The 17,835-nt window shown below is 52.1% G+C and overlaps 5 protein-coding genes across 5 annotated transcripts; 2 read left to right on the top strand and 3 right to left on the bottom strand.

The window, feature by feature from the left end:
- Positions 1–411: 411 nt before the first annotated feature.
- MYCFIDRAFT_213694 (uncharacterized protein) lies at positions 412–5,882 on the top strand (the record flags this gene model as incomplete). Its single annotated transcript, XM_007923903.1, has 4 exons — positions 412–433; positions 803–1,086; positions 1,565–5,431; positions 5,512–5,882. The coding sequence occupies 4 exons, from the start codon at positions 412–414 to the stop codon at positions 5,551–5,553; spliced, it is 4,215 nt and encodes a 1,404-aa protein (XP_007922094.1). The 3' UTR covers positions 5,554–5,882.
- Positions 5,883–6,944: 1,062 nt separating this feature from the next.
- On the bottom strand, positions 6,945–9,910 carry MYCFIDRAFT_160691 (uncharacterized protein). The gene has a single exon (XM_007923904.1). It carries the CDS (start codon positions 9,840–9,842, stop codon positions 7,083–7,085), a length of 2,760 nt encoding a protein of 919 aa, XP_007922095.1. The 5' UTR covers positions 9,843–9,910; the 3' UTR covers positions 6,945–7,082.
- Positions 9,911–10,258: 348 nt separating this feature from the next.
- MYCFIDRAFT_76841 (uncharacterized protein) lies at positions 10,259–12,172 on the bottom strand (the record flags this gene model as incomplete). The annotated part of the gene is made up of 1 exon (XM_007922302.1): positions 10,259–12,172. The coding sequence occupies one exon, from the start codon at positions 12,170–12,172 to the stop codon at positions 10,259–10,261; it is 1,914 nt and encodes a 637-aa protein (XP_007920493.1).
- A 250-nt stretch (positions 12,173–12,422) lies between these two features.
- Positions 12,423–14,233, bottom strand: MYCFIDRAFT_150111 (uncharacterized protein). Its single transcript, XM_007923905.1, has one exon. The coding sequence runs from the start codon at positions 14,182–14,184 to the stop codon at positions 12,565–12,567; it is 1,620 nt and encodes a 539-aa protein (XP_007922096.1). The 5' UTR covers positions 14,185–14,233; the 3' UTR covers positions 12,423–12,564.
- A 380-nt stretch (positions 14,234–14,613) lies between these two features.
- On the top strand, positions 14,614–15,369 carry MYCFIDRAFT_28130 (uncharacterized protein; the record flags this gene model as incomplete). Its single annotated transcript, XM_007921661.1, has 1 exon — positions 14,614–15,369. One exon carries the CDS (start codon positions 14,614–14,616, stop codon positions 15,367–15,369), a length of 756 nt encoding a protein of 251 aa, XP_007919852.1.
- Between the last annotated feature and the right edge of the window lie 2,466 nt (positions 15,370–17,835).

Consider the following 17,835-nt stretch of genomic DNA (forward strand, 5'->3'; position numbering starts at 1 on the left):
CCACCACCACCACCACCATGTCCTCTCCACCATCCACATCCATTTCCCGCCCGGCCTAAGGCATCGTCAACATCAGTTCCGGATCGCCCTTCGCCATCGCGCACCGCACCGCACCGCACCGCATCGCACCGCACCGCACCTTACCGCACCGCTGTTCCTCCTTCAACTGCACCAGCTCTGAGACTGCACGCTGCACTCTGCAGGCCACGCGCGGCGCACGCACGTCTATATATGCGAAAACCAATCTCAGTCGGCCACGTCGTACAGAGCGTCCCCGACGCCTGTTTTGCCAGTGGCGTCCGGCTCTGCAGCATCACCGACCCCTCGGCCTTCCCGTGACAGGCCTGCCCACCTGTGGCTTAGCCTCCACTCTGCTGCAGCACATCGCTTCGTCCGATATTCTCCATCGATATGTTCCACCCACACGACCAAGGTGCCTATTATTCTCTACTTTCCCGCTCCAACTCCCCGTCGTCGTATTTCCTTAGTCGCAGAGCGCTGGACGCTGACCCCATCCATCCTTAATAGATAGAATCTACTCAATGCCATCACCCGAACCGACGATTCATTCACTGCGCATACGGCCTTGACACATACGCCATACATACCCTAATGCATCTGGCATCGAAGCACACCATATTATCGAAGTATTGCGACTGGCTAGTTGTGCTGCGACCTGCAACCTCTGGCCATGTCATCATCTACATCACAATATACCCACCCAGAACTCCAGCAACGCTTGCAACCAAACCAAACCAGCCGAATCCCCACCCAGAACACTGGCATAGAACAGAGTAAACAGAACAAGACTTTGCAACATGTATCGAAATTGGCAAGACGAGCGAGCAGAAGTATCACACCGACCGAGCCATCATCTGGAAGCACGAGCCGGCCTCCAACACACGTTGCTGCTCCGGCTCCTTCCACTATACCAGCGCGGCGATTGTCGACGACGCCATCCACTGTCGCAACACCTGCTTCGACAAGCATGCGTACCCCTTCGCTTGTCTCGGGATCTTCCGTTTCAACATTCGACAGTCCAAGGTCGACGGCTTTGCGAAGGAAGCAGTCCGGCGCGATCGAGAGGTATGCTGCGCAGAAGCGAAATGCACCAGAAATGATCGAAGTGGAGAGTCTGGAAAGAGCGGGCGAGGCCATGGTCTCCAGAAGCCAGTTCGACGATTCTGTGTTGGGCATATCTCTCCCTCCGACATTCTCCCATGGCCGACGACATGCTCAAAACGATTATGGACATGAATATTACGATCATCCTGCCTTATCTCGCGAATTCACACCACCTGTTCCTGGCTATGCGCAATCAGTCACTCCTTCGACGAGGTATACCGACTCACCTTTCAGCCATGTCCCCACACCCAGCTCTACTTCTTCATACTCTCCCGGTATCATGGCGACCACTGCGCCCGGTCCACGATCACAGACGATGGGCAGTCCAGCTAAAAGCTATCCGCCCGTCTCTCAACGTCCTTCCATCGATAAAGGGTCCAAGTCTGGCCTTGCGCCCGTACGAGAGTCTTCGACCTCGTCTTCTAATTCAACCGTAAAGGTCGGCGCCAGGCAGCATCTTGCCAAGAAAGAGTCTGCACCCAAGAGTAGTACAGCACCCCAGGCAGCCAAAGCATCCACGTTGGCAAAGAAGCCCTCCCGGAGAAAACTCACCAAGGCGCAGCTTCCCACCTCGGCGAGCAAAAGACCTTTGCAAGCGCCACCAGAGCTAGCCCATCTGAATGTAGACCCTCCGAAACAGAAGCCAGATTCGCAGAAACCGTTGCCCCCACCAAGACCAAGTCGCGATGGGACTTTGAATCTTGCAGATCTCAGTCGACCGTCCCCTGTGGTACAGAGCGATCTTCCAAGACTGTATACGACCTATCATAAACGGACACCTTCGCAAGAAACTCCTGACCCTACTTCATCACCCCGATCGAAAAGCCGTTTGGGATTCTCATCAAGGACGACTTCAAGGACGGGTTCCAGGAACGAGTCGCCTCGAATAGATTCTGCCATCTCGCCTCCACCCTCTGCGCGGCGCTTTCATAGAGGTCCCACCCCAGATACTGCCACACAAGAAGGCGTAGCTCCTTCCCGCAAGGACTCACCGGCAGTAGGTCCAGGTCCGAGTCCATCGAAATCACCAAGGTTCGGCATCTTTTCACGAAAGCCTAAGGCAGAGGCAAAGGTCGTTGAGAAGCCTGTACGCCGGCCTTCCAAAGGCCCAGCTGCGGGTACTGGCCATGAGGGCTATGGCAGATTCAGTAGTCGTGGCCGCAACGGGAGCACAAGCAGCAGCGCTGGATTTCGATCGCCCAGCGCAGATAGCACAACTAGCAGTGCGCCTCGTCCAAGCAACGCGTCGTCAAGACGGAAAGGCAGTCGTGGTAGCAAGGATGCTGCGGAACTTGACGAATTCCTCCGCGAGCGTTTGGAGCCAAGAGTCTTGCGAGGCAGTGGCAGCACTTTCAACACTGGCTCAAGCTCCGACTTTGCAGGCACGAGTCTGTATCCGGCCTCGTCCAAGGCATCCTCACTCGACAGTTATCCGCATCCTCAGCTTCTGCCATCGGCAATGCAGAGTAAAGACAGCGTCTCATCCAGCAGGCGTCCCGTGCTTGCCAGAAACAATACATCTGAGAGCTCGGATACCGATTTCGAGGTTCAGCAACCTACCATTGCTGCTCGGCGCTCATTGACTCGACTATCGCAAACAGATTCCAAGTCGCCTGTGCGAGTGCCTGCACCCATCAACACTAGCTTGGCCCCTTCAACCACAACATATATCGACAGCAATGATACAGAGACTGTATGGCCACAGACCGACAGTTCGATGCCACCATTTGAAGATCCTTTCCATGGTAAAGAAGGCCTGTGGTTGCGTTCGCCCACACAAGAGCCTATTGCCAAGCAGGGGCGGAAGTGGAACTTCTTTCAGCGATCAAAGGGCAAAGCGAAGGCTATGGATCCACCAACTATGATCGAAATGCCTCCGCGGTCACCTCAACGGGCAGTAGCGCACTATGCTATGCCGGATTCTCAGGATCCTCTCAATCTCGACGAGGTCCGTCGCCTAGTGCTGGACAACGAGACCTCTCAAGACGAATCAGCGTCTGACTCCAATAGGCTCAGCAAGATTGTGCCTTACGAAGGTCGTCATCTGAGTCTGCTGCCCTCGCCGCCCAGTCCTGGGTTTAGCAGTGACTCGTACTTCAAAGCAAGACCTCTGCTTCCAAGGATTTCCGTGCAACGCCAAGACTCCCCGGATACGCCCGAGGTACTTGATGCGCCACCATACCAAGCAGCACACGCCGTGAACATTGCGCAGTCACCTGGTCAAGGGCATTTGAACAGCCTTGCGGTTCCGTCAGATCCCTCATCCGTCTTGCGTCCTGCCATCGGCACTCCCGAGCCGGATTCGACTTCAAATACTACGCCTGACCTAGGAAATGAGTCGCCAAGACAGCCCCGGCTTTCGCCAATTGGGAGAATACCTGCTGTAGTGTCACGACGAGATCGAGATCGAAAGCTGTCCGACAATTCTTTCTCTCGACCATTTGCTCGTCACCAACCACGTCCGACCGTAAAGCCGCCCGGTTCAGTGTACAGCCAGATTAGGGAAATGGCAAGCCCTATCGAAGTTGGCTCGCAACCTGTTTCCAGCACTAGTACAAGATCTGATTTCAATTCCACTGAAATCAAAAGCAGTGTCAACACCAATCAGGCGAGCACATCGACAAACAGGACAAGTATGGACATCCACAATCACACTGAATTCTTCGTATTTCCTCCTCGAAAGAACTCCGAGCAGTCATACCAGTCCGGATCAACAAGCTCCGGGTACCCTAGCTGGACGAATGCGCTGTATCCGCCACCGCAACAGTACGAGGATGTGTGGGACGAGTATGACGACTTCATGGACGAGCATGTGCCTCTCAAGAAGGCGAAGGCTAAGAGATCACTCGGCGCACCATTTCAGTACCCAGATACGGTTCATGGCGGCAGCATACGATCTCTAGTTCCTCCACCAGCAGGTCAACCTCCAACCTCAGAACTTCCAATCCCACCTGGATCCGAGGTAGCCTCGACCATCCTTTCGGTGCCCCAGCAAATCTCGCGGTTCCTCCAGCCCTCGTTGACGCCAATGACCCCTGACACTATCTCTGCGCTGATCGGAAGCTATGGAGGTCGTAGTACGAGTACACTTTTCATCTCCAACCGGGACAGCAGCCTGACCGAGGCCAGACTTAGCACCCAGCAACCCCTGCGCTCAAGCTTCGGAAGTGTTCAGGGCAGCGTGATGTCCTTGCGACACAGCAAAGGCTCCCGTCATTCGCGCTCTGCATCGCTACCTGAAGCGCGACATTCGCAAGCTAGTACAGCGATCCTCATCCGGCAAGAACAGGATGCGCAGCTACCAGATATTGTTGAGGTTCCTGGAGAGTTGTCGCCCTCAGCACGCTTACGTCAAAGTGCTCTGATGACGAGCAAATGGTTGTCTTTCGGGCGCGTGCTGTTCAGTCCAGCGCACAACGAACTTCAATTCGTCAATGAGCCTCGTGTACTTGTGCTGGACGGTCTCAGCAGTGACTGGTCGTTCTATGTGGCCCTCAACTATCCCGAAGCGACGGTCTATAACATGGGCGCTAGTCTCTCTGCATGTCCTTCACTTTCCTGGCCAGCATCCGATGGTCCTCCGCCGCCAAATCATCGTCAGATACCGCTCACAAGTATTGCCGCGTCTTTCCCCTTCCCGAAAGGTTTCTTCACGGCTGTCGTCTTGCGATATCCTATCGCCACTACCGAAACTTCGTACGCAGCATGTATATCTGAGTGCAAGCGTGTGCTCCGGCCTGGAGGACATCTTGAGGTTACCGTTCTGGACCTTGATCTGATGAACATGGGCAGCAAAACTCGCAAAGCGGTCCGCGGATTGAAGACAAGAATGCAGCAACACGACCGAGAAGTCTGTCTACAGAATCTCAGTGATGTTCTGGTCCGTCTAATTGGACGACGAGGATTTGAATCTGTACAGCGTTGCGTCGTCGGTGTACCAACCGCTGGTCGCATTCCTCGCAGTCAAGACCTCAGCAGCTCCGGCTCCGCATCATCTGCCATATCAAAGCGTCCCATCAATCCTCCCCGTGGTGCTTCAGACAACGACTTCAGCTTCTCAAATCTTCTCGTCGGCAACTACGGCAGCCAGTACGAGCCTGGCAAAAACAACGACGAAAGCATCACAAAAATGGTCGCCAAAGTCGGCCGTTGGTGGTACTCGACATGTTACGAGAAAGCCCTTCTTTCCACTGATCGAAGCATCTGGAACGAATCCGGCCTCGTGCGAGAATGCGAGAAGCAAGGCACTAGCTTTCGACTTCTAATTTGTCACGCACAGAAACCATTGCAGACTCGCAGAAGGACTGTGAGTGTTTGATTCGATCGACCAACATTTTTCTTTCGACATCTATCTATACGACGATACGAATACGATTCATGCCACAGGCTGGACCTAATTGGAATGGAACGGAACAATGGAGAGAGTAATGAATGTGATGGAAAGACATTTGATTTTTCAACTTTTTTCTGCGATTTAGCGAGCGAAATCCTTTTTTTTTGTGACCTTTTTTTGGGCGGCCCCTCACGAACGAGAATCTTTCCGTTTTATGTCTGTCTGATTTTGCATAATGGAATGGACAAAGATGAAGAAAGACGCATTTATGGCCTCACGGCCTACATTAGGCTCGCGCCTGAAGTTTGGTATATAGGAAGGAAGGAAAGAAGGAGATTAACAGATGGCGTTGTGTGTTGTTCGTTAGTAGAGGGTAGGTGGTATTGTGAATCACTGAAATGGAATGAATCTATCTTGTTTCTCTAAATTCTTTTCTTCTTCCTAGAAAGGGTTATAGAATAAATAGTATATTATAGGCCGGGTAGGGTTAATAGCTAATAAGAAAAACAGGTATCGCGGACGTATATACTAGGTACTTATACGATCTGCTATATCTACTAGTAAATATTAAATAGTAGAGTAGATTAGTAGTCTTAAATAGAGAAGAGATTCGATTGCTATTATAATATCTATAGGCTCCGAGATATCTATATATAGTATAGTTATAGTATATCTTTATTATACTAAGAGAGGACTCGGAGAACTAGGTATTTACTATATAAATCTTTACTAGCTCGCGAGTCGTTACTAGTAATAATTTTTAGGTTATATATATATATATATATATATTCGAATATAATTTATTATTAGAGGGTATGTAAAAGGTATATAACCGGCTAAGTAAAGCTAGTAGAGTCTTAGTGCCTTAGATAGGGCTTAGCGCCTAGCGCTACTAGTAACTTCCTAGTCTTCCTCTCTCTCTCTCTCTTTTATAGACTTTATCGAATACTATCCGCTTTTAAATATACGATCTATCTACTTATATAACCTATATTGCATTATATATACTTCACTCTAGAGTCTAAACTATATAAAGTTTATAAACGACTCGGACTTTAGTATAAGTAGAATGTAAGTAAAATCCCGTAGTACTACTAACTACTAATTTATCTACTTCTTACTAATGCTTCGGTCAGGGCCGTTATATATAGTAGGTATATTACTAGCATACAACTTGAAATCTGGGTACTGTCTGTACCTTACCTTTATCTTTACCTTTACTACCTAGAAAAAAATCCTGCTGTACTCCGTCTCGTTTTGAATGTTCCCGGGATACTAGGGATAACAAGACGGAAGTGGAAAAAAGTGTGAGTTTGGGAGATAGAGAGAGAGAGAGAGTAGTTCCAAGGAATGTGAAGACGAAATTGTTGGTGGCGGTGAGAGATTGGTTCTATGCCAAAGCGGCCGGTCCAAGGGCGATTGAGGGAGGGAGTATTGGGTTGAACAAAGTAGAATGGAGAGAGTGAAAGAGAATGGGTTGGTTTGTGATCAAGGATCGTTGATTCGTGGAGAATGTGATAGTTGTGGAGGACTTGTGATTAGCACTGCGTCGATTCACGCTGGAACTGTATCCATCTCCATAACCTGTCCTAGGTCAAAAATCGATACAATCTCGTCGCTCCAACTACATAAAGTCACTCGCTTGACCCCTCCGCCGTGGACCTCCGCCGACAAGGCCTCGTCTACTTGGGTGAATGTTTGATTCATCGTCCTGCTGTGGTGCAGCAGGCTTCTTCGCTGCCTCTCTCTTCACTGCCTCAGGTCTTCTATTACGCGGCGGAGGTGATCTAGAAGATTCTGGACTGCTTGTGTTCCTCCTCCGTTTTGGAGCAGGCCCTCGACGAGGCGGTGAGCGGGATCGAGACCGAGATCGAGAGGGAGAACGAGAACGAGAATCGTAGCTGCTAACACTCCTAGCACGCTTTCGATTTGGAGAGCGAGCGCCGTTGCGTCTGGGTGGGCTAGCAGATCGACTTTGTGTGCGGCCCCGTCTTGGTGGTGAACGAGAGGGAGAGCGGGAAACAGATACTGCCCGACCTTTGCCATTTGTCCGTCGAGGGGGCGACCTTGATCGAGAGATAGAGGGTGAGTCGCGTCGCCGGCGAGGTGGAGTCCGGGATCTTGAGACGGATCTGTCACTATAGCTATCACGTCGTCGTCTGGGAGGTGGTGACCGAGAGTCGTACGAAGGCGATCTGCGGCGGCGAGGCGGAGTCCGTGAGCGTGATAGAGAGCGAGAATCTTCCCTGCCACCATTTCGCTTTGGCGTCAGAGATCGAGAGTAGCTTCTGCCTCTTCCACCCCTGGAAGTGGATCGCTGACGTGATCGCGATCTCGAGTCAGAGCGTGAAGAATAGCTTGAGTAGCTGCTGTAACTGCTGACACTCTCGCTTCGGCCTCTGCTAGATGGCGTAGGGCTTCTCGCGGCAGGCAACGGGGCAGGAGCAGGCTTCGGCATATTCTTCAGCCATTCTCTCATGCCTTCTGTAAGCACACCCATACCAATAGCCGTGAAGAAGTTGATACTGAATCGCGTGTTCTTAGGGTTATCGGTTGGGAACATGCCCGCGAGTGCAGGCTGCAAGTCGTCTGCCTTGAAGCGTTCGGTCAAAGCTTTCATTCCTGCACCTTGAGCGAGCTCTTCCATCAGGATCTTGATGAAGATGCGACTCGAGCTGGTGGTGTCTTCTTCATTGAGCTTGACGGCATGGAAAACATGCCAGCCGATTGCGTCTGATGACAGCAAAAAGCCGAAGAATTGTGCGATGATCCGCAGTCGGTTGGTTTCGTATCGATGAATCGTCTCGTAATACTTCGTGAACATGTCCTGGAATAGATCTTGCCAAAGCCGATTGAGCTTGCAGAAACGTTCACCAATCAAACCGAAGAACTTGTTGAAGGTCCGCTCCTGGCTACAGCATTCAATAATCATGGAGGGTAGCTCTTCTTCACGGCCTGCAGGTAGATTGATCCGCATGAGCTTGTGGCAAGCCTCCTCGAAGGTGCCAGAGGACATGATCGTAAGGTAGATAGACCTTCTGAGGTTGACAAGGTCGGTGTTAGATTGGTCTTTGATCTCCAAGGCCTTCTCTTCGCTGTCTTCCTCCTCCTCGTCACTACTCTCCTCCGAACCATCATCGTCTTCGTCTTCGCTTCCGGAAGCCTCTCCCAAAATTTCCGCTTTCAACTTTTTGTATGCCTCTTCATTGGACTCGAACTCTGGGTCGAATTTGAAAATGTTCAGGCCATCCTCTGTGCTGAGCTGATCGTCCAAACCGGGCCTGTGAGTGATCTGGTCCTCTTCCTCGACAAGGTCCAACTCCTCCTTCACAGCAGGGTGATCCTTGTATTTATCCTTCCTGATTTGAAATAGGACCTCAATCATGTATTGAACTCGCTTGTCGATGTCGGCCTCGTGTAGAATGCTCCTGAACTGGTCATAAACAGCGAGTGCGATCTGTGAGTTCATCTCCTCGATATGTTGTCCCACTTCCTTCATAAGACCAACTGCAATCTCGACACTGTCGTCAGTCGGCTTGTGAAGGAGCAAAAGTAACATCTGTGCGGCGAGCATTTCATGTGCGACTTGCTGGTTGATCAGGTGGGCGATAAATGTCGTGCTGCTGTGGCACACGCTTTTGTCGTTCCGTTTGAATGCCTTGCGAAATTGGATGATCAAGCGATTGACCAACAGCTCTCCCACCTGTGGAAGCTTAGTATTGACGATAGCCGCCATGGCAGCATAGATGGGCGTGAAGGGCAAACTAGCAGCCTGGGCCTTCATGATGCTTCGACAGAACAAGCCTCGACCGCGGACCAAATTCTCGTTGAATAATTCAGGCACAATGTGCTTGATATTGGAGACGTTGACCTTATTGATCAGTCCATTGATAGACTTCTTCAGTGCTTCCCATGCCATGCGCTGGTACTCCTTTGAGGTCTTGTCGGTGATCTGGGCCTGCAGAGCCTTCAGCCGTGCTGGCGGAATATATGTGCCTCCAGAGCGCATATTCAGCAAGCGGTCGTACTCTGCCTTCGCCTTTGCCTGTTTCTCTGCCTCGGTCAGCGGCTTTTCAGCAGCCTCCTCGTCACGGCCCTTCTGCCGCATTTCCAGCTGCCGCGCTCGCTCTCTCGCTCGCTCGCGGTCAACGTCTCGGGGAAGAGGTCCAAGAGGTCCATTTGCGCGGGAGGCCGGCGGCGGCGAGCGCGATCGTGAGTATGAGCGCCGTCGCAGGGAGGGCGCATCTCGTCGAGGCGATGGCGAGCGCGATATTGAGCTGCGTTTCCGCGAGTGTGAAGCGCCTAGGACATCAAGATCTGCGTTGACTGCTTCATCGCCCGGCTCTGGCGTTGGCAGCCGCACCGCCGATTCCACTGCTGCCATACTGAGTGCTTTTCGGACTTCGAGTTGTCTAAGGATGTGGACGTCCGCGTCCGGGCCCAGCGATGGTGGAGTGCGGGTGGAGTGAGCGAGCTCAAAAGTTCGAGATCGCTTTGACTCGCCGCAGAAGTCGCGCGAGTCATGTGCCAAGAACATGGGTTTACATACAGCTCACTGCATAACCACCACTGACTGTGAACGACAATGTGAGCAGTAGATGAATCTTGGACGGTCTGAAATTGTGAGATATCTGTTTCTGCGGCAATATAAAAGCGACATCATCGCCAGGGTATCATATTCTTCATGCAAAAGCGAAAATGCGGACCTCAGTGCTCTGTGCTGCCGCTATGCCATTTCATAAAAGCGTCACTCTCGTTGCCACGTCCTCATATACCCTTGTGATTCTTCATATGATCGTTTCAAGATCTAATTCTCGCTGCCTTGAACTTGCTCACTTTCTTCATCTTGCCACCCCGTTCTTCCATCAGCGGCTCGCCATCATCGTCCTCGTCATTGTTCTTGAACCCTCCCTGCTGACGAATAATGTCGTTACGTCGGCGATAGTACTCTGCGGCAAGCTCGCGACGTTGGGAGATCGGATCTGAGAGCACGCCATCCTCAGACGGAGCGGTGGCGGACTTGCGCCGCGTTGGACGCTCAAGAAGTTGGTCTGCAATAATGCTGGTTGTTGGTGGCGTTGGGATATTCAACCCTTGCTCCTTCGCAGCGCGGCCAGCTTTGAATGCGGACATCTTTGGCGCAGTTGTAACGCGCTCCGAAACTTCTTCTGCCATTGGGGCGACATTCTCCACACTTTCGGCCGCATCAAGCTTTTGCAACTTCTGCGTGGGCTCATCGGCAACATCTAGAGCTTCCGCAAAGCTGACTCGTTTCTTACCGCTAGATTTCTTGTCGCTATCGGAGCTTTCGTCGGCCTGCTTTCCACGAATGACAAGCCTGTGGACGTCTTGAGGATCGACAAAAGAGTCCAGCTCGGCCTCATCTTTGGTGACTGGTGCAGGGCCCAGATTGCCAATCAGACGGCGTGACAGCTCTTGCATCTCCTTGTGGTAATCGTCGCTGATGACCCGTCGCTTTGTACGGCCATATTCGTCCTCGCTTTCAACATCAGAGTCTGACAGTCCACTCGTGTACGGCGTGTCTTCGTCTTGATATTCTGAAGAAGTGAAGTCCGACACCTCGTCCTCGTCCATCTCATAATCTTCAGGATCCAAGTCCATCTGCGCCACAACGTGACCGACTTCGTTCAGATGATATTCCAACATTTCCCGACGAGTCGCAGCATCTTCCTCAGATTCGTCCTCAGGGATAATAACATCGTGAAACTTGGCGACCTCGTCTGTGTCATCATCAAGTTCAGCAACCTTCTGTCCGGGCTTGAACATGAACCCTTTTAGGCTTTTCTGGAAGTCCGAGTCGGCTTTGCTATCGACTGGTGGGGCTGGTTCGGCTGGGATCTCTTCTACTTTGGGCGAGAAAGACACCGATCTTGAGTCCGGCGAAGGGGCGGCTGGCATCACGGCCACCTTGTCGTTGAACGAGACCGATTTGCGCCCATCTTCAGAGTCTTGGCGCTCTGGTTCCGGTGAATTCTTGGTGTCAGCGGTAAAAGAGACCGACTTCTTGCGGATAGGCGGTCGCGATGCGTGCTCTGAGTCATGCGAAGAATGCTCTACAGTGTTGGCTTTTGGCTGATGCTCAGCATTTTTCAACGCGGACGGCGGTAATGTGGCGGCTTTCACAGCTTCATCGTCAAGCTCGTTACTTGCGCTGCCTTTGTCGGCAATATCTTGCTCTGAAAGACCAGCCTTTCGCAATGCATCTACCAGTTTTGTCGTTTGTGCTTCAGGTTGGGACACTCTGCTCGAAACCACATTGCCGTCCTCGTCCAGTTCTTCCTGAATCTCGGTGAGGGGCAAGTTCCCAGATCCATCGCCTCGATTCGCCGAGATGGCCGCAAAGTCTAGCTCTTCCAGCTTCGATTCGCCATCCCAGTATTGCTTTTGGATGGTATCAATATTCTTCTGTACGTATTCCTGGCGTCTCGACACCATTCCCAGAACCTGGGATGCTGAGCGTGGCGAGTCCGCTGACAGACCTGCAAGCTCGCAGATCTCCTTTTCGTTGACGAGCTCACCATCATAGGTCTTGCTGATTCCTTCGAAGTCCAGTGCACTGCCTGCTGTCTGGATTTCTTCTTTTAGGCCCTCAAGTTCTGCGCCATAAGTCTGCCAGTGCTTCAGAGCAGCGCGCAATTTCTGCAAATTCTGCTCTAGCGCCTGACGCTGCTGCTCGAGGCGGAGGAGATCCATGGTGCGCGCACTTGATGTGATGTCTGTCGCCGACCTTGCTGGAACGCTGATGGTCGAAGTCAGGGCTGGAAGTGGAAGTGGCTACGGCACACTTTCTAGGTTGGATGGCGCAGGGCAACCGATAGTAAGATTTGGAAAAGCTTGGCATGAACGGCTGCACGCAGGCAAACAACCACGAACCCTGAACGAAGAATAGCGGCAAGAAATGAAGCCGAACACGTTCACTGAGGATGTGGTTTATAAATGAGGTGGGCGATGCAGATTGATTTCAAGATGCTACGCTAATGCACTGCCTCATGCACGTGTACCAACCACAAAGTCACAAGTACCACAGTGGGCCTCGTGATGCAGATAGACAGAGGTCTTCCTCCCTCCCAATGCCATGTAAGCCACTACTGCAGCAAATGGTCGCGGAAATGCTTCTGAAAGTTGCCCTTCTTGTTCTTGGTCCATTCATATCTCGCTTCCGCTCTCTGTTCGCGCTTCTGAACACGTTTCTCCACTGCCTTCACTTCTCGCTTCTTGGCATCACTAACACCGACCATGCCAAGACCGCCATTCGCACGGCTGACCAGTTGCCTGCCGCGAGAGCCTCCATTCTGTTCGGTAGACTGCGACTCTGCATCTTCATCGTCAGCGTCGGAGTCGTGGCGGCCTTCCTCAATCATGCGTTGCTCGGCACGCTCTGCTGCGGATGGGTAGTTTCGTAAATTCTGTCGGTAATACTGTCTCAAGCTCCGATGGCCAGCTGTACGTCCTGACGGGAGATGTAGCTCGTAATCATCATGGTATGCAGCATGTGTACCGTGATGCGCATGAGAGTGGTAGCCATCTGTATTCTTGTGCGGTCGTGGATCTGTGCGAGAATGATGACGATGCAGACCCAGTCTCTCGAACTTGTGGGTTTGATCCACGGGCACAGACGTTATTTCGTCAGTCGGCACAGAGGACAATGATCCATCGCTCTCCCAGCCATCATCGTCTTCATCCATGTCAACATCTTCACCATTCCCGTTGTCAACAGTGGTCTTGACTGCACGCTTCGCACCAAGACTGACCCCACCATTGGGCTCATCCTCTTCCGTCTCAGACTCTTCGTCAGAATATGTTGATCGAAAGTCGTAGAACTCGCCCACGTCCATCTGCTCCTCTTCTGTGCCGTATGCAATCATGCAGTGGCCTCTGTCTCGCATGTGCGTTTGCACGCCTGAACTTGTGTGCACTTGCTTGTGACAAAACAGACACTGGTGTAGCACATTTACCGTCTCACTTAGATAGTTGATCAGCCCGGCCAGGTCGACCAAGTAGTCCTTCTCGGGAACGAAGAAACTATGCTGTCTGGACATATGGTTCAAATTCAGGTCCATGGTGGGGGAGACGTAGTTGCAGAAGAGACACTGGCTGAGGTCGGCTTTGTGTTCATAGTCGTCATCGTCCATGTTCTCGTGCCCAGCAGTATGGCCATTCTCTTTTGGGGTTGCAGACGGCGTTGGTTCTGCCAGACCTGTGTTACGCAAGTCTTGCACAACTCGATCGAGCTCTGGCTCTTCGGCAGTTTCCGTACCTTCTCCATTGATCGTGCTCGCAGCAGTACTAGCTGTGTCGAGAGTCTCGCCAAGAGTGAAGGTGGAATCGGCCATACTGTCAGTCTCAGCACCGTCGACGCCTCGACCTCGAGTTGCTAACATGCGATGTTTCTGACTTCCCAGATGATTCACATAAGCGCCCTCGCTGAAGTACGTCTTATCACATGTATGGCATCTCTTCTCGAAACTTGCGCGTGCGGCAGTGGCAGCGGCCGAGGCCTTGTTCGCAAGCACCTTCTCCGCGAATATTTCAGAAGTCAGTGGCGGTAGAGAGGCCACGCGACGCTTGAGGTTGTAGCGATGCCAATCCGATTGCATGTGGGTTCGCTGAAGATTGCTGGAGCGGAAGGCGACTTGGCAGGTGTTACAGGTGAAAGGATGAGCCGAGCCTTGTTGGGCAGCGGGTGCTTGGGTTATTGTGGCCATGATCAATGCTCAGGCCTTTGGCTGACCCTAAGACAAAAGAGAAGCACTGATGTGTGCTAACAGAAGAGAGGCACTGGTGAGTGCTAGGTCTAAGGACGGCGGCTGGAATTTTGCCTTTTGAATGACGCCACACGGGAACCCTGCATGCGCCCCACGCATGCTCGCTTTCACCTGCACTTGTTGACTTGCTCGCGCACGCGCTTAACCAGCAACTTCGACTTTCTAATCCGCAGTCCTCTGGCGACGTGCGCACCCTTCGCAAGCAATCGTGGCTCCTTGCGCCTCGGCACTGCTTGAAGGGCCAAAATGCAACACTACCAGCGCTACATCCCGCCTGAGCTTGAGGGCACCACCAGCGCAAATCGACTGCAGAAGAGACGCGCTCCAGGCACGCCCAAGAAAGACGGCTCCCAGACCGTGCGTTTCGAAATGCCTTTTGCTGTTTGGTGCCACACTTGTAAACCACATGCCATCATAGCGCAGGGTGTCCGCTTCAACGCAGAGAAGCGGAAGGTGGGCAACTACTACAGCACGCCAATATGGAGCTTTCGCATGCGACATACTGCTTGTGATGGTGCCATCGAGATCAGAACTGATCCCAAGAACACTGCATATGTCGTCGTCGAAGGCGGCAAAGCGCGTGACTACGGCGACGCCAATGACCAAATCCATGAAGGAGAAGGGGGTGTTCCCATTCTCAGTGCCGCCGAGCGGGAACAACGGCGCGAAGATGCATTTGCTCAGCTTGAAGGGCGGGTCGATGAGAAGGAGCAAGTCAAAGACAATACGAAGCGCATTCAAGAGCTTTACGAATCCCGCGACCGAGATTGGGACGATCCGTGGGTGGCCAACAAGCGCATGCGATCATCTTTCCGACAAAAGCGCAAGGCTGCCGAAGAGGAAGAGCGAGCTGCTGAAGCAATGAAAGAACGCCTAGGCACAGATATCGACTTGCTTCCTGCCTCTGCTGAGGATTCTGCGAGAGCCAAGTTGGTTAGTTTTGGCAATCATTCACAGTCGGAATCTGCAGAACGTGCTGATGGACAACCAATGTTCCGCGACAAACCACACAGAGTATCATCAAAGAGCAAGCCCAGCAGCTCCACGAAAGCCTCCCGGAAAGAGATCCTGCGCCAGCGCTTATTGTCCAGTACTCGCGCTGCTCTCAATCCTTTTGGCTCTTGAATTGGATTGAGAATATCGATTCACCCATAAATGGTCGACTTAGCATCGCTGCTTGTAGAGCTGGCGAAAGCAAGCTTCATGTAACCTGCCGACCTGCTCATCATCACGCAGTCTGAAAGGCAAACGATCGAAGAATCCTTGCAGTAACTACGCGTTTATCTGCAGTACCTACCATGCATCGTGGCAGATTGGACAAACTCTCCGATAAAGAGCCCTGTAAGTGAGACAGGCAACATCCTGGCCGTTCGGCGTGGCGGACCTGGTATTCTGCATCAACTTCTCGTAGATCAATGATCCCCTTATCAATCCGTCTACGCGGACATTATGTCCGTCCAAGGCACGTCCAATGGAGAAACGAAGCGCTCTCAGTTGCGATTGTTGCCGCTCAAAGAAGCTCAGGGTAGGTCTGACTGAGTGCTCGCGCTCGCAGGATGCTACCTCGATAGTGCGTTGACATAATACAGTGTATAAGACTGCGCGATGGCTCGTGCCAGAAATGCGTTAGCTTGGGCATAGAGTGCACGACCAGCAATACCAAGCAAACGCGAGCATACTACCAGGTCAGTCACCGAGGCGGATCATAGCCTTAAGCTCGTGGGTGATTAGGGGCTGAAAGGACATCGCAAGACTTCGAAGAAGCAATATGAACTACTTTCTACCATTGTCCAACACTATTTCCCAGGGACAAGCATGAATACAGAAGACTTGCAGAAGGCGGTGTCAACACTACATGCCCGTGATTCTCAAGCCAACACGCCGCCACGAATTGATGCGCATGTTTCTGTGCCTCGAAATGATGACATCAACGCACTAAAGGAAGGACTAGACTCATCTCCAGCATCCGAGGTGATCGACCAAGAGTTTATCATTCGTGATGCTGCGAATCTACCTCGTACGTTCTCTGAACAGCTCCAGGAAGCTGGAAGCTGATGTTCAGCATAGGCCTTGATGTCGGCTCCGGCTGGGCAGCATTCTTGCGTCGCATATATGCCCGTCATTCAGCAGAACATCCGTCACAACCCATTGGTCGCCCGGAAGATACAACTGATGGCAGCGTGCCCAAAGTCAGAATGCCCGGCATGTTACCTGATGTCAAAAGTCTTGAATGCGCTGCCGCAAAATTCTTCTGCGAGATCAACAGTACACTGTACATCCTTGTCCCAGAAGCGTTCGCCAGCATTGTGGAGGGGTTGTATACTCGCGACTTCGCTGCGAGCAATGCATGCGTGACGACGGTACTTGCCATCTATGCACTCATGGCAGACAGTGCTTCAAGCTGGTTTCACGAAGCTTGCCTCTACCTCGACCTTATCGTTGTCGAAGGGAGCCTCGAAAGCATTCAAGCCATTATGATCTTGGTGGGTGACACATCAGAGACTTCGGTTCACTTGTCTGATGAATACAGGTCCTCTGCCGGCTCGTGCGAGAGGAACGCCACGCTGCCTGGATACTTTTGGGATCCGCTGTGCGGATAGCACGATCACGCGGCTTGGATCGACATCCCGACACTTGGACACCGGAAGACGTGCATAGCAAGGAGATCAGGTCCCGAGTCTATTGGGCTCTGTACACACTCGACACAGATCTGGCATTTAGCATCGGCGCTCCACCGGAGCTAAATCTGCCCGTGGACGAAGCCGTGGCCAAGCAGATACCTGTGGTAAAAAGTCCCTCCGTTCTCGTAAAGTTGTCTTGTCTTACCAGATCGATAGATGGAATCTCCAACACTCTACATCCCGCCAGGGTATCTGTCCGCTTCTGCGGATCTGTCCGTTCTCATTCGCCGAATTGCAAACCGGCTTTACTCTAAACTACCACGGGTTGAAAGCCCTGAAACAGCTATGATTCACGCCCTTGGAGAGCTGACAAAGTAGACATCTCCCTCTGATTTGCACTTACGACATCGTTATTGACTCAGGCACAGATGGTGGGACAATCTTCCAATCAATTTGAGACCCGATAGCTCAATAGCCCCCGAGTACTTCCGTTCGGTCGCCTACCTCCATCGTCGCTACGTTGGCTGCCGCTTCCAGATCACGCGTTCTTGCCTGCTGTCGAAAGAGTCAGAGTCAAGTGATTTCGCGCGAGAGTGCATTCTTGCGCACGACGCCTCGGTTTCAACTATTAAGCAATGCCATGAACGAGGTCTGCTCAGCCCTAGGCACTACTTCGATATGACACATGCGCTAGGGACAGGTATCCTGGTGCACTTGAGGGCATTGAAGTGGCCATCTCAGGAGAGTATGGAGGCTTTGGAGAAATGGATTGGTGTGATTGAGTTCACGAGACATACGAGGATGGGACAGATGGGTTCCTATTCGGCGAAGCGGTTCGTGGAGATACTCAAAAACCATTTGTCCCATCCTGCGACGTCGAGATTAGATCCTGACAATCCGGCGTTGTATCTTCAGACAGGCTGGGATCCGCGTGACGCGGATACGAATTTTGAGGACTTGTTGCAGTCGT

This window comes from Pseudocercospora fijiensis, assembly GCF_000340215.1.
Source record: "Pseudocercospora fijiensis CIRAD86 unplaced genomic scaffold MYCFIscaffold_1, whole genome shotgun sequence".
Taxonomy (NCBI): domain Eukaryota; kingdom Fungi; phylum Ascomycota; class Dothideomycetes; order Mycosphaerellales; family Mycosphaerellaceae; genus Pseudocercospora; species Pseudocercospora fijiensis.

What these genes read in the sequence shown, in the direction of transcription:
- MYCFIDRAFT_160691 (XM_007923904.1), bottom strand. Translation starts at nt 9,842, where the DNA reads ATGGCAGCAGTGGAATCGGCGGTGCGGCTGCCAACGCCAGAGCCGGGC.
- MYCFIDRAFT_150111 (XM_007923905.1), bottom strand. Translation starts at nt 14,184, where the DNA reads ATGGCCACAATAACCCAAGCACCCGCTGCCCAACAAGGCTCGGCTCAT.